The following is a 16,210-nucleotide window of genomic DNA, read 5'->3' as shown; positions in this document are numbered from 1 at the left end:
TAAACACTATACTCCATGAATAGAAAAAGGTCTTTCCATGACAGTAAGACAGACATCCTCTAAGAGATTTTCCAAGGCGTTTCCCAAACATTACCTTACTCAGTTATGATGAATGTGCTTGGAATAAGACCATCCTTGTAAAACAATTAATACCTTTCCTAATACATTCAAAACATTTGCAAACTATTTATTTTAGTTCTACAGCAGGAATATGGTTACAAAAGAACTAAGTTCATGTTAGTCTGTAGGAAACTGCTGCCTCTAAGGAGAAAAGCTGTCCAAGGGAGAAAGGAGCTCTTAACAAAAATGCAATTTGCCAAGGGTTTCAGCCTCAGAACCACAAGTCTTTGGAAACGTGGTCCTATGAGCAGAACAGGAATTTTGTAGTCTGTTATGGGCTGGATTGTTTCCTCACCCCCAAAATTCATATGTTGAAGCCCTAATCCTGGTACTTCAGAATGTAACTGTATTTAGACATAAGGCCTTCAAAGAGGCGATTAAGTTAAATTCTGGCTGTTTGAACAGTCCTAATCCAATCTGACTGGTGTCCTTATGAGAGAAGGAAATTTGGACACACAAAAGGATACAAAGGATGAATGCACTTACCCCTGAAAAGGCCATGTGAGGACACAGTGAAAAGGCAGCCATGTGCTAGCCAAGGAGAGAGGTCTTAGCTAACAGAGACCAAATCTGTCGACTCCTTGACCTTGCTTGGACTTCCCAGCCTCAGAACTGCAAGACAATGACTTCCTGTTGTTTAAACCACCCACTTTGTGGGTTTTTTTTTTATTATGGCAGCCCTAGCAAACTAATTAATAGTCAGAGACCTGGGCTCAAATCTCTACTTAACAGCTCTTTAATATTATAGTAAATAAGTCCTCTCTCTGCTTCAGTTTCCTAAACCAGAAAATTGAGATAGTTACACTTTTCTTATGCAGTTGCTTAAAGATTAAATAACATTATAGATGACAGAGCTAACAGGATCCCTGTGCATCGCATGTGCCCTTATCGATCCGCTAACTATCTCATGTGTCATGGGAATCTACTGCTTTCACCTTCCTGGTACCCTCAATCTGTGCTTCCAATAACGACCCCACACATTTCCAAAGGAAATCATATTCATTTATTCTTCGTCCATGTGGTTTGAACCTAACCCACAGTGATTGGTACAGCAGTGGGCATGTGCCATAGTAAGAGGCAATGAGTCTCAATTTGGAGATAAGCCTCCTCAATAACGCAAGCAGTTACAACTTGCAAAAATGGAGACTTGTTCTTGGGGTTGCAGTGAAGACAGACTATTATTGAAATGTCTGAATCTATTTTACTGCCATGAAGGGAGAACCTTCTTTAAAATGAAGTCATTATTGAGGAATATGGTATGAAGGCTGAGTCCTGAGCACATTGTTCCAGACAGGATGTAGCACAGCTTGAGTCCTGCCCTGTGACGTGACACTATAGATTCCCCTTCTTGCCTCTGTTTGTTGGTCTAACTAACCAGTTTAAGCTTGGTTTGTATTTGGTTTCTTTCACTTGCAAACACAAGTTTCCTTACTAATAATAGAACTACTAGACACAGATCAGGAAAATGAGAGCCTTCCTCTGAGGAGATGAAAACCTTAGGTGAAGATGGGCAGGTAAATATGTGATTGTTGTGATAAATGCTGGAAGAGCAGCTGTTACGGGAGCATAAGGAGGAAACACCTGTCTCTACCTGCTTACACCTGAAACTTCCATATTCTTTCTCCGGAAAATGTAAATGGGATCCCTTGCCCTGGACTCCATCAAAATAAATTTGTATTTAAAGTGAAAACTAAAACACAAATTTGTCCTTATATATGAGGCAGGCTCATACTAAAACATTCTTATCAATAAAAGTTTGTGTGGATTTTTATCTTCCATTCAAACCATGCTCACATGTGCTCACATGTCACCTCCTCTCCCCAGGAGTCTGCTCAGTGCAGACTTTCCTGCTGCCATCTCCCTCTTAACCATCAGGATTAATCTTTTTAAGTTACCCTGAAGGGAACACCCCCTGTACATCACAGCATCCACCACACTGTGTCAGATGATGGGACAGGTCAGGGAAGATACACTATTTCCTTTGTGTCCCTGGTTCTTGGCACAGAGGCTCAGATGCAACAAGTGCTTTCTCAATGAAGGTTTTCAAAAGAAAAGGAATAATCTTAAAGTGAAGATTGGTAAATGTGAGCTTAGTGACAATACAGTCACATAAGTTGGTAATTGATTGAAATGTCATTCTCACAAATGGCTGATTAATGAATGGACTTGAGTTGGCCAGTGGAGAAGTCTGTGTGATGGCTTGTGATCTAGGAGGGCAGCCAGACTGGCTCTACTGTTCCTTCTGCCGCATATTTTTGCTTCCTCCTCTTATTTGCTGGTGTCTCCCAATATCACTGCCATGCTCTAATCTCCCAGGCTAAGTACTCAAATTGGTTTTGGCTATTCATCCTTCCTAACTTCCACCTTGATTCTTACTTTTTCTCCTTTCTTTTCCCTCTTATTCTATCTCTCTCTGTCCTCATACTCCAGCCCTTAGTCTTTGCAGGTGGCCCCTACATGGTCTTCATGGTGTTTTATTCACTAGTGACTCCAAGTACCTAGAATAGTGTCTGTTCAATGAACAACTGTTGAAATACTGATTTCCTTATATCTGAGCTTCACTTTTTCAAATCATCTTGCAGACTGATCTTTATAAAAATCACATTTTCATTACAAAACTGCCCTATTCAAAACATTTCAGCAGTTCCTCTGTATTTCTAGGCCACATCCAATCGAGTTAGTCTAGCATTTGGACTTTCACAGACTGGGCATCAGTAGAACTTTCTAGCATTATTTTCTGACATTGACTTTCATAATCTTCTATTCCTGTTCAACTTGTTTATTCATTTTTCATTAAAATGTCTTTCAATTCATGCCTCCATTGAAAGGCTTTTCTCTCTGTTTGAAGCTCATCTCTTTGGAGGAAAAAAAGCAGAAGTTATAAAAGAAAAGAAAGATATCTTTGACCATATAAGAAATTAAAAGTTTCTATATGATAAAAGGAGTCACATCAATATATAGAGTTTGTAAACAAATATATGACAGACAAGGAAAAAATCAAACACTAAGACATCAAAAATGATTAATATTCTTAACATGCAAAAAGCTTTTGCAAAAAGACAATAAGTGAAATAAAAAGGTGATCTAAAAATATAAATAATAAATAATAGATGAACAATGCCCATACTCACTACTCATCAGAAAAATAGTATATATGGAAATGTCTATATCATATTTTGCCATCAGACTTAGTAACAATTTAAAAAGACTACAGCATTCAAGGATGCCATAGATGCAGAAAGTACTCACTCATTGCTTCTGGCAACATGAATTGCTACAGTGTTTCTGGAAGCTAGTCTGTCAATAAGGATTAAAATAAAGAATCCACATCTTCCATTTTACCTTAGGGAATCTATTTCATGGGAATAACTTTAAGAACTAACATATAGGGACACCTGGGTGGCTCAGTGGTTGAGCGTCTGCCTTCAGTTCAGGGTGTGATCCTGGAATCTCAGGATCAAGTCCCACATCGGGCTCCCTGCGGGGAGCCTGCTTCTTCCTCTGTGTATGTCTCTGCCTCTCTCTCTGTGTCTCTCATGAATAAATAAATAAAATCTTTAAAAAAAAGGACTAACAGATATATGTGTGTGCATATTTATATATATGAGAATGTTTGTAGTAGCAAAAACAAAAACCACAATCTGAAAGTGTACCATCATGAAACTGAGGAAAAATAATGTGTTTAGAAAGACTCTGAAGAAGACGTGATCTCCATGTCATTTTATATAAAGAAAGTCTCTTGGAGAGTCATATGCATATGATACTATTTAGAAGAAAGAATAAACAGAAAAATATAGAGCAATGTGTTAATACCAAGCTATTAATGATGGTTACATGGGATAAGTGGGTGTGGAAAGGGAAGAGTCTCAGTAAAAAGTGAGATCATTAGCATTTTCTTTACACATCTTTATTCAGCACATATTTTCACATGCTATATTTTTTAATTAGTTTTTTATTTAAATTAAATTTATTTAACAAATATTGTATTGTTAGTCAGGGGTAGAATTTAGTGATTCATCACTTGCATGTAACACCCAGTGCTCATTCCATCTCATGCCCTCCTTAATGCCCATCACCCAGAAACTCATTCCATTCCCTGCCTCCTCCCCTCCAGCAACCCTCAGTTTGTTTCCTAGAGTTTGACATCTCTTATGGTTTGCCTCCCTTTCTGTTTGCATTTTATTTTCTTTTTCCTTCCCTTCCCCTATGTTCATCTGTTTTGTTTCTTAAATTCCACATGAGTGAAATCATATGGTATTTTTCTTTCTCTGACTTATTTTGCTTAGTGTAGTACACATGCTATATGTTTAAACAATCATGAAATACTCTTACAATTTGAAAAATATATCATAAATAATGTAAAGAAACTGTGGAGCTTCTCTCCCTTTGTAAATTTTACCAATTAGCCTTGTCTCAAATTCTAAATTCTCTGAATTTATTGATAGAATTATTTCCTTGGTAATTCACCATCTGGTTCCTTGTTACTACTCTCTAATTGCTGCCTTGGAGTATTATTTTAAAATGCACTGTTATTTAACTTTTTGTATTAATGTCAACTACTTAATTATAGTGTAAGTTTCTTGTTTTGAGGGCAAATATTTTACACTTTGTTCTCAAGAGCTACTCAAAACTTCACAATTTGCTCACTCACTCATTCATTCCTTGAACAAATATTTATTGAGTCTCTACTAGCTACAAAGTCCTCTGTTCAGTCCTGGGCATACAGCACTGTCTCAGACCAGACATGATCTAAACCTAAAAGTTTGGTAGGAAGGAGACACCAAACAAGGTCTTATAAATGTTATGAGCATTATGAATAGGAAATTGTCATGTGTGTGGTTGGCATCTAATAAGGTGGGATTTTTGAAAAGATCAATGCTCTTTTTCCTTCTCCCTGGTGAGGAGATTTGGCTTTTATTCATCTATACTGCTCTTTCCTCAAATGACAAGATAATGTACCAAATAAGGAAATAGAATAGAAAATTTTTTCCTCTCTAAATATGCTAAACAAGGCAAGGAAATACAATAGGTAAAGACATCTATTGTGATTAATTTATCTAATAATAATATCAATGATACTAATAAAACAACTATGTTTAGTGGGTGCTTCCTATGATCCAGTCCAGGTTGTTGATGTGTATGACCATGACGTCAACCAATCCCTTTATTGTGCTCCATCAATTTCAGAGATCCATAAACTTTACTCCCCTTGCAGCTACTTTTTGAATAACCTAGCAAAGAAAAGTGGATTTCAAGGATCCTGCAGTGTTTCCTACTTGAATTACAAAGACCTCCTCTTTGCAGGTTTATTTGGTTTAAGAATTACTACACGGAACCTGTAAGTCTTTTGTTGTCATTCCATGTCTGAGCAACAGGGAGGAAAAAAAAAAAACTAACATTGTACTTAATGAAAAATACAATATTAAGATTTGTTGGGCAGGTTTTCTTCCTCCTGCACATATCACTCATTATTAAAATGCATTCACAGCCAAGTCAGTAGTAACAAATGCAAAGAGGAACTCCATCCATCTAGGAAGAAGTGGCGTGCTTCTGCAATATAATGCAATTGTTAAGAGCAGAAGATCTGGGATCTGAGGGCTTAGTTCAAGTCCAAGCTCCATTGAGACCTCACTGGCAACCCCCTTAAATTCCATAAGTCGAAGTCCCCTATTAGTACATCAGAGTAGTGAAATATCTCCCTTACAGTGTTGTTGAGAGAAGTAAATGTGATAATGCATATGAAACGTCAAATGGTGCCTGGAATGCCGTGAGCGCTTGTGAAATTTGTGTTATAACAATTATCATCCAACAGCCACCCAGAATTTCTAGGCACTAGAAATTAGAGGGATAAAGAAGAGGCCAAGGGCAGACAATACCCCTTTTAGCACATACCATGGCTGTGCAGATTTGCAACTCCCTGGCCGATGTGTATTTTTGCTTCCAGAGATTTGTGCCTCTGGCATTAAAACGTTTACAACACTCTGTAGATGTAACACACAATATTCTGTCTAAAATTCCTTTCAGTACAAAGTGGGGCAGAAACTAATGTAAAGAAAACGAATAGCATTATAAGTAATAACTATGATTATATTCCAACATCCCAATCCATGGACATCCCACCTATCTGTGAGAATAGCAGAGTCGTCCCTGATGAGTCCACTAAATGAGACAAGTTATAAAAACCATGAGTCAAGACAAATAGTGTTATTTGTTTTTGTAGAGAAGAAATGCCTAAAAAATATTTACGGTATCTATTTTCAACTGCCTGCTGGACTTTTCCATCTGGATGTCCAGAGGCGGTTCAAACTGTTCAGAACTCATTGTAATCTGCCAATTTTACTTCTGAAATCTTTCTCTAATCCCACCCCTTTCTCCCTACCCCAACAACACTAATTCATCTCCTGTTTTTAGTTCATGATCCACCAGGAGCTTCTCACATCCTTTCAGTCCTCTAGCCTATCTTCAACTCAGCCAAGAGATTTGTCTACTTGAAAAAAAGTCTAAGTTGCTTCATTCTCCTACTCAGACTTCCATTGGCTCTTCTGGTTTATAATTTGGCTAGTCAGACCTGATACAATCTTACAACCTCTACAGGATGCTTATGAAAACTGAAAAAAAGAAAAAAAGAAGAAAGAAAATCCACAGTATAAGGAATATTAGATTAACAAAGTGTAATGAGTATCCATTTACAATGAAGCCATTGGCTAGAATAGGGAAAACATTCTATGCTCTATGTTCTTAAAAAATTGATTCTATTTACCTAAAAGGAGGCAGAATAACACTCAGTTTTTCCTCCATCGGTCACCCGTGTTTCAACAGTAGGTCTCTATGATTAGAAAGTGATGTCAATCATTTTGTTGCATTAGTGATGCATTTTGACATGGCACAGTACTGTGCCCTAACCTCCCACACCCGCATGTATTTCTAATTCCAAAAAGTAAGATAGGAAGGAATGCAGGAAAACAGGCAGTAAAATAATAGATTTGGGGGAGATTCAGTTCTCAATGCGAAAGCCTTGTAGGCAGGTGCAGGAATACCTTGGCATCAGTGAATGCTGAGCATTTTAATTTTGCATACTCTCATCTGTGCAGAGTTAAAATGTTAGAGCATCAGGAAGAGAGAGCAGGAGAGAGTTCCATATTAGCATGGTTGGGTCATCTTAGAATAATACTACCATTGCATTGCCTCCCATCAGGGTCCTCTAAGTTAGGAAAGAAGGCCATATCCCTTGCTTTTGTATGCTCCATATGAGCATTATTTCAGTGTATTTGGTTTGTGTCTATGGGCCACTAGTGACGTTGCCGCAGGATCACTGGTGGCATGGTCTAGCTTTGCTCTTCAAGTGCTAGGATAAATCCATTCTAGAGACTTTCCTTTGTAATATATCCAAGTCCCTCCATCTCTTTGGGGACTTTGACTTTGGTCTGCAGCATATTGTCACACTTGTATCACTCCATCTCCCAAGTTCCTGTTGGACTAAGGGGCTATTTGGTCACTCAGCATGTAGTATGAAGCGGGTGGGGGGGCGGGGGGTCCAAAATTCTCTTCTAGATTTTTGTTTATCTCAAGCAAGGTAGAACACCAACATTTAAACTATTTTTGACTGCACTCAATACTATAATGTCTCGCATATACACTCATCCCTGGCTGATGTCAAATAAATGACCCTCAGAAGGGTTACAGGCAAGAGTAGTGTGCTTTAGTTCCTTTACTTTATTATTTATTTACTTATTTGTCTCCCTTTTTAAAATGGGAATAATGATTCCTATAGTATGTCAAAGGAGCTAAAGAAAAATAACTGAGGGATCCCTGGGTGGCGCAGCGGTTTGGCGCCTGCCTTTGGCCCAGGGCGCAATCCTGGAGACCCAGGATCGAATCCCACGTCGGGCTCCCGGTGCATGGAGCCTGCTTCTCCCTCTGCCTGTGTCTCTGCCTCTCTCTCTCTCTCTGTGACTGTCATAAATAAATAAATAAAAATATTAAAAAAATAAAAATAAATAAAAAAATTAAAAAAAAGAAAAATAACTGATAAACCCTTTGTAAATTCTAAAGACTCCTATAATTTAACAGATACAAGTATTGTCAAGTGGCCACAAGAGACCTGAAATGATGGTCTAGAATTTTTAAATCAAGAACAATCACAATAAATAATTTGAAAACAATTAAATTATTCAGATACTACTTCAATTGAGTCTCTGAGTGTCAGTTTTTTACTATGCATATTTATAATTACAATTTATAAAAGATCAGAGAATGCTCTAGAATATAATTTAAAGAATTTTGTAAAAAAAAAGAATTTTGTAAAATTATAGAATATTGCAGATCAAATATGTGGTAAAAAAACCAGACAGACTGGTTATGGATTGCAATATTCAGAAAAGATGAAAAAGGCCAAATAACACCATTTCTAACAGAAGTAGAATTTCATGAATAAAAAACATGAGACTTAAATGGTGTCTGGCCTACACATATGATCGATGACCCAAGGCCAACAAAACTGCCTTTCCGGGGCACAGGAAAATATTCCTTACAGGAAGAAAAAAAGACCAAAAAGCAGAGAAAACATTCTTTCTCTTGAGCTTTGCTAATCCATGGTTTTTGAATACTTAAAGGGTCCTTGGCAATATGTCAAGGACAATACCAAGTGCTTTGTATGGTTTAACTCATTTCTTCTCACCATGGCCCTATGAAGTAGTCACACCTATCCCATCTTTTCTTACTGAAAAGAAAACTAAAGTTCGGTTTTGTGGGTTTTAACTCATTTAACTCATACCCCATTATATCCCTGGGGGTATTTATACTGTTATTATTCCTATTTAATTGATACAGAACATCAGGCTCAGTTGGAGAACAAGGGAAAGAAGGCAACAGGAGGGAAGAGAAAGAGGAGGCTCAGGTTTGTGAACTACTGATAAAAGTTGACTTCACAGTGGGATCACAATAGGCAGGAAATTGCATCAAAGAGCAGAAGGTGGTGGGTATATCCCTGATGGATTTCTACTTGAGGAGCCAACTTTACAGTCTGTGAGCATTTCATTATGCATGTGGGAAAAGAGGGAGCTTATAGTAATGGAAAATGGAAGCTGGGGATCCCTGGGTGGCTCAGCGGTTTAGCACCTGCCTTCGGCCCAGGGCATGTCCTGGAGTACCGGGATCGAGTCCCATGTCGGGCTCCCTGCATGGAGCCTGCTTCTTCCATCTGCCTGTTTCTCTGCCTCTCTTTCTGTGTCTCTCATGAATAAATAAAATATTAAAAAAAAAAAAAGAAAATGGAAGCTAATGGGAAAAATGAGGAGACCTAAGTCATATGCTACACATGTTTAATTTTCAAATTAAGCATTATCTCCATTTAAAAAATGAAGACACTAAGGCTTAAGGTCGCATGAACAGGTAAGTGACAGAGCTCAAATTCAAAGTCCATGATCTTTGCCAGCATGCAAGTACTTACTACTATGGCCTAGTGGTGACTGATGGATAGCCAAGTTATTGTGCAAGGGAATTGAGTAAAGGAGTGGCTTGGGTAAAGAATACATCCTTATTAAAATGAAACAAGCTAATATTTTTTATCATTATCATTCAGTACCCCCTGACTCATCTTTGCTCACACTTTGATTGACTGGAGTTTTACTCTTCCCTTTCTGGTCTAACCTTGAGATGCTTTCTTGGCATCTACCCAAAGGAAAAAGGAAAAGAAAAATGGTCCAGAGCACCCTGGTCAAGCCACTTAAATTTTTGGTCTGTCTTTATGCATAAAATACATATTAAAACTCTCAATGAAAGAAGGTAGTGAATTAATACAGTTAATATAAAGGTCTTGGGAAAATACCTACTTGCTTAACCTCTCTGATAAAGCTGCCAGAAAGAAATTAGCAACTTAATTTATATCAAGGTGACCGAGCTAAAACAATTCTGTACCATGTTTATACATTGACCTCACAGAACTCCTTTTCTAATGTTAATTTATAAAATTAAATGAAGAATAATTTCATGCTTAATGAGAATGATAAAACATGAGGATGATGATTTAAATGGCAGAATGGAACAATGACTGGCCTGGCGATTGGAATCTGAGTTCCAGTTCTAGCCCTGCCACCAGTTAATCACTGTGTGACCTAAACGAGTTATTTTACCTCTCTGGGCTTCAGCTTTAACAAATGTAAAAACATCTAGTATTAAACCAAATTATCTCTGATAGTTACATTATGGGTAGTAAGACTTACAATTTGGCTGTGAAAATGATCCAGACATTCCCTGGCATATCTGGCCATCTGTTTGGGAAAGTCAGGAGAAGGCTTGTTTGCACTGGAGGCTGAGAAGTTACCTGGAAATAACTCAAGTTGTGCCAGTTGCTAGGATCCAGAGACTGACGGGGTATCAGATAGGGCCCTACCATGCAAATGACATTTGAGCTAAAATGTAAATGAGGAGAAGGAATGATCCTTGGGGAGATCTGGCCTGGGGTAAGTTTGAGCCAGACAGAAGAAACATCAAGGACAAAGATATTGGGCTAACAATGAGAGACAAAGCAAGAATGCCTGAATCAGACTACAAGTGGAAAAGCAGTTTGATGTAGGAGAAGTAGAGAGAAGCCAGATGGATTACAAAAAAGCTTTTAGGCCACACACACAAAAGTCATTGGGGGGAAATAGCTCCTAAATAAAGAAGCTAATGGAATCCAACATAAGCAATAGGCAAAATATCTTTAATTTCCAAACAAACTAATGAAGTAATGGAGTTGATTATCAAAAAGGAGGGATATCATTACTTTCAGCATATTTTAATATCCAGTACAATGTTGAGCTGTAAGGTTGCATGAACATTATGTTCTTAGGCATCGTTGCATCCATTTCTTATCACAAAGGGGTCAGTAGACTATATTTTCAAACTTGATTCTGATAGAAACCAGCAGATGTCATGGAATGGTACTGGACCCGGAGCCAGGAGGCCAGGGCTAAAGTTAAAATTGTGTATCTGTTCTTTAAGTATGTGAGAGACCTTGACAGTTCTACTTGGCCTCGTTGAGATTGTTTCCTTATCTTTTAAGTTTAAAGTAATTGCTGTCACATAGGGCAATTGTGAAAATTAAACAAGATAATCTACTTGAAAATACTTTCGAAATTATGAACCATCACTCAAATATTTCTTATTATTTCTACATTTCTTTTGAACATTTCTTGTTAAAATTTCTTGCCACTGCTGTTTTCAAGTAAAACCACTAGAGGTCAGAATTTTACACGAATTGTTTAATAAAGAAACCAGGAAGGTGGGAAAGACATTTTCTACTAAACAGCATAAAATAATAAATTTAGGCATAGAAAGGAAAATAAAGATGGCTTTCAACAGAGAAGTTTTGATAATTGGAACATTACTTAACCCCAACATTGTTACTCAACAGACTTAGATAAACTAGGAGAAGAAGGGAAAATAAATAGAATTTAATTATCTATTTATGATGTCTACACTGCTTAAAGTATACATTTATTAACTTATATTATTCTTAAAACAGTTCTCTAATGAAGCACTTTGCAAATAAAGGAACTAAACACAAATATATGTTATAGCATACTGGAGATCAAACAGATTGAATTCAATGTCTTTCTTCCCACCAATTTATGCTTGGGAAATAATGCAGTAAAAAATGGTGAGTCGATATTGGACAATATATTATATGACAGGTTAGCATTACTTGTTTTCCTCTTGCAACTCTAAATAGTTTATTTAGTTCCCAGCCTTCCAAATGCATTTAAAGAAAACGCCTTTTATTGTTTCTCAGAGTATCTAGAAGTTTCTGAGCACAGTACTGGTAACTATAGTATTGACGTGATTTGCTGTAGAGAAAAATGATAGACCAGCTTGCTTGTAGGAAAAATATATTGAACAGAAGCAATAATTCAGTCCTTTAAAATGTTTCCTTCGCCAACAAGCTTGTTTTTCTTTATTGTTAGTATTTGGTTTTTGCAGAAATAAATATGCAAATCTGCCTTGTTCAGAGGTAGGGAGGAGCTATTATGTTCAGGAATGAAATAGGGTAGACGGCTGTTTGTGTCTTGAGAGATGACAAAAACTAACTCTTTTTTTTCATTTGTAGGCACAGCATCTAGCATGGTGCAGTGCAGAGGGTGGCAGAGAGGCGGTGATGGAGATACACATGTTGCTCCATGCACATGAATATAGGCAATTTGCAAAGAAAAAACTGAGTCAACCGAGCCCTGAGTCCAACAGCTTGCAATCTAATATCCAGCTTGAAATGTAAACATGTTCTAGGATAAGTGCTTTAATTTGAAACCTTTAGCACCTAAGATGAGGCCTGAGATGTAGAAGGTATTCCATACATTACATTCCAGAATTGTAGAGTGTCTTTAATAAGGAGGGAATTTAGGAATGCCTGGGTGGCTCAGTGGTTGAGCATTGGCCTTTGGCTCGCACTCTGCACCACCAAACCTGTGTCCAGTGCCCCTGTTTGGAATTGTGCAATGGCAACTCTACCATCATATGACCGAATGGCGGAAGTTGCTTAAAGTAGCATCTTTCAAATACTTGGTGGCTTTACAGATATGCATGGCCTTGATAACTCAGGCAGTTTCGTGGGTGTTCTTGAACCTGAAGATTTGAATTCCTTGATCTGCATGTGTTTGTTGGGCCGAGCAAGTAGGGAAGCATTTTTCAAAATGACCTTGGCCACATACAGGCACAGAATAAAACCCATTTTTAATGGTTTTCCTAGCTGGTTCTCCTCATGTCTGATCTGTCTCAGTTAACAAAGGATCAACGCAGCGGGCATTCAGGTTTTAACTGCCTTTTTCTGTGCACAAGTTCCCACTCTCAATTGAGTGTTTCCTTCTTTGAGCTAACTATGTATCTGTCCACAGAGGACCTACAACATCCTCCCTGATTTCAGTAAAATGGAGACAGTAGACTGATCTAAAGCCAGATACCAAGAATTTAGACTGGTTAATGGGAAAGGATCCAGTAGGGCAGAGACAAGGAGAAGTGGTAGCTAGGAATGACTGGGTGGCTCAGCAGTTGAGCGCCTGCCTTCGGCTCAGGGCATAATCCTGCATGGAGCCTGCTTCTCCCTCTGCCTGTGTCTCTGCCTCTCTTTGTGTGTCTCTTATGAATAAATAAATAACATCGTAAAAAAAATAAGAAGGGAACTTAGAATTCATTTTGATGCAAAGCCCTCAGGCTCTGGGGGAAGAAAAAATCATGCTAGGTCCTAGTTAGGAACGTAGTTCTGGAACCCCAGGGTTCAAGAGAACACAGGCTCAGGAAGAGTGAAGGATTTACATTGTTTGAAATCTTAGCAAGGTTTCTAGTGGGAAGGGGAACATTTTACATCAAGAAATTGGGACGCCTGGGTACCTCAGTGGTTGAGTGTCTGCCTTTGGCTCAGGGCGTGATCCCAGTCCCAGGATCGAGTCCCACATTGGGCTCCCTGCGAGAAGCCTGCCCCTCTCCCTCTACCTGTGTCTCTGCCTCTCTCTCTCTCTCTCTGTGTCTCTCATGAATAAATAAATAAAATCTCAAAGAAAAAAAAAAAAAAGAAATGGGAATAGGAAGACCGTGACGAACAGGCTGCTAGTATCTAATAAAAATTAATTGCCCACTCTTGCCTCCTAAGTTTTTCTATTTATTGCTTATGGCACTAATATATGTTATTTAATGCATCTCTTATGCCTAAAATAATGCTTGGCACTTAATAGGTACTCGATATATTTTGGCCAAATTGGAATAAATAGAATTGTGGTACTGGAATGCATGATATTTTGGATGTTACTTTGACAAACTCTGTGCATTCTTCTAGCTTGAAAGCTGTAGTTCTCGGCAAGGAAAATTGTTTAACAGTATTATTTCCAAATGGACTCTCTCATTTGCAGGGACAAGGAAAACTTTAATTTTCAGCATTTTCCATGATACCCCAGGAATAACACAAAGTTATCTGTACATTATTGGAAAGTCCAATAATAGTTTTAAGTAAATACTTTTATTTCTAATCAAAACTTTCTTTTCTGAACATTTGCCCTTGCATTATTCATTTATTCACCCAAGAAATTATTTGGAAGCCCCAAGGTCTCATTGTTCCTCCCTGCATTTATTTTATGGTATCAAAGGTTAAAGCTTGGATTGCAATCTTAGGAGGAAATTAATTCACTGATTAAGAAAAATGCACTTTAAGCAATACACATTTAAATAACTGACAAGCATAAGACGATGTATTTCTGCTTTTTCTGAAAGACCCTTTTTTTCTACTTAAAATTTTAAGCAGCTGCAATTCTTCCACCCTATAGCCTGGAGAAACATAACATGAATTACTAATGCGGAAGCACCAATTTGCACTGCAGTGACCACTTTTAGAACAAAAGGGTCAGAACTGAAACCAGGAAAACAGCAGCATTTTTTATCAACCAGTTGCTTGAAGCACATTTAGACCTTGGCTCTACTTGAAAAAATTCTGCAATACTCTATCATCCTTCAGCTGAAGGCACTTGGGCCCAAAGACTCAACTTTCAATAAATAACTGTTCATTTATACGCTACCTGCAACCTTGACAAAATTTCTCTTTTTCATGGGAAGCCCACTAATTTATGAAATATATGAGAGATATAATTTTCTTGTTACTGAGCTTTTGCCTGGCAACTTTACCAAAATCAGTGTTGAGAAAAGCATTGGAATAAAATCAGCCCAAGAACAGAGATGGTCTTAAGGAAAGTATTCCTGAAAGGCTAAAGTCTCAGCTTATGTTTCCCTGGGACAGCAGGGAGAAGAGAATTTTCCCCTGCTCTGGGTGAGTTCTACACCCTCCCAGCATTCTCCTACCTAATAACATCAAGGAAGGTTTTTAAATAGATAACAGGCCATTGATTTTCCAAAATAGAAGGAAAGGACGCTAGGGAGAAAAGAACGTCATCGAGAGTTACAATAGGGTTGAAGGAGGAGAGAAGAGAGTTCACTTATCATTTATGAACATTTTGTTTCTTTCCTCACCTTTGGGTCCTGGTGCAATTGTGTGTGTGGCACAGACTTCAGTGGTAGGACGACTATCCATATCCAGACCTAGACTCTGAATTTGCAAAAGAAAGAGCACCAGAAGGATGAACTGGTTTCTTCGAAGTAGGGCTCCAAAGCCACTCATTGCTGTGGTTCTTCAAAAGAGGATTGCCCAGGAGTACCAAATAAGTAGCTTTATTTTAAATAAAACTTCTGCTTTAGGGAAAAAAAGTAAAGTATCTGGAGCACACATTCCAAAAAGAGCTACATAGACAAGTAGGAAGCATATCCTAGGTTGTTTATTTTCTCAGTATTCCAAATGGACCATACATTGTCCAGACTGTTTATTTTCAAGTGACAACAGTTTACTGGAAATTATCGCTGAACTAAACACTCGAGAAGAAACAACCCAGAGAATGGAGAGGATAGAGATGATTTCTGCTCAGTACATGAGCTGACAATTTAATATCCCATATTGCATTTGTATGTTGGGTTCCAGAAAGATTGAGCCAGAGATTGCTTGAATTACCTGCATATTATAGATACACCATGCAGGGCTTTGAGCTCTTCATAAGGAAATTTCATTACCTGTTTGTGGCAGCTGAATGCTAGTGCTCCCATTGCTCTTCATGACCTTATTTCCTTCTCTTGTTACAAAGAATTGTCTTGGGATTAAATCCCAAAGGAAAGAACACCAGTTTTTCTGCAAAGCAATTGGCAATAGGTATCAAGAATATTAAAAAATGTCTATAGCCTTTGGTCTAGTGATTGCTTTTCTAGTACACTATTTTAAGAAAATATCTTGAAATGTGGACAAAGTTTTATTTAAGAAAATATGGTAAAAAGAGGAAGGGACATCAATCACCTAACTGCATTGGGATTGGCAAATCATAGTAAATACAAACATATGAGAGAGTATGACATGACCATTTTATTAAAATGATGTTTGTAGCAAGTTTTTGATAAAATGGGGGGAAGAAGCTTATGTTATTATGTTTCTTAAAAAGCAGGATAGATATAGATAATAGAGATGCAGATATAGACATATATACAGGAATAGAAATAGAGATCATTCTTCCTTTCTCTATCTTCTATCTATCAT

The 16,210-nt window shown here is 37.8% G+C and overlaps 1 protein-coding gene across 2 annotated transcripts in view; it reads right to left on the bottom strand.

Annotated features, from left to right (window-relative positions):
* Positions 1–15,489, bottom strand: part of COLEC10 (collectin subfamily member 10) — a 40,900-nt gene extending 25,411 nt beyond the window's left edge. Inside the window, exon 1 of one of the 2 annotated variants that reach the window (XM_035714227.2) lies at positions 15,106–15,489. In XM_035714227.2, the coding sequence (XP_035570120.1) occupies positions 15,106–15,253 (148 nt within the window). In that variant the 5' untranslated portion in view covers positions 15,254–15,489. The remainder of the gene's footprint in view (positions 1–15,105) is intronic. The other variant, XM_025450963.3, reaches the window with a different exon arrangement.
* Between the last annotated feature and the right edge of the window lie 721 nt (positions 15,490–16,210).

Source organism: Canis lupus, chromosome 13, assembly GCF_003254725.2.
Source record: "Canis lupus dingo isolate Sandy chromosome 13, ASM325472v2, whole genome shotgun sequence".
NCBI classification, from domain to species: Eukaryota; Metazoa; Chordata; class Mammalia; order Carnivora; family Canidae; genus Canis; species Canis lupus.
Note: the sequence above shows the minus strand (reverse complement) of the source record. Positions and strands in the feature narration are given on the sequence as shown.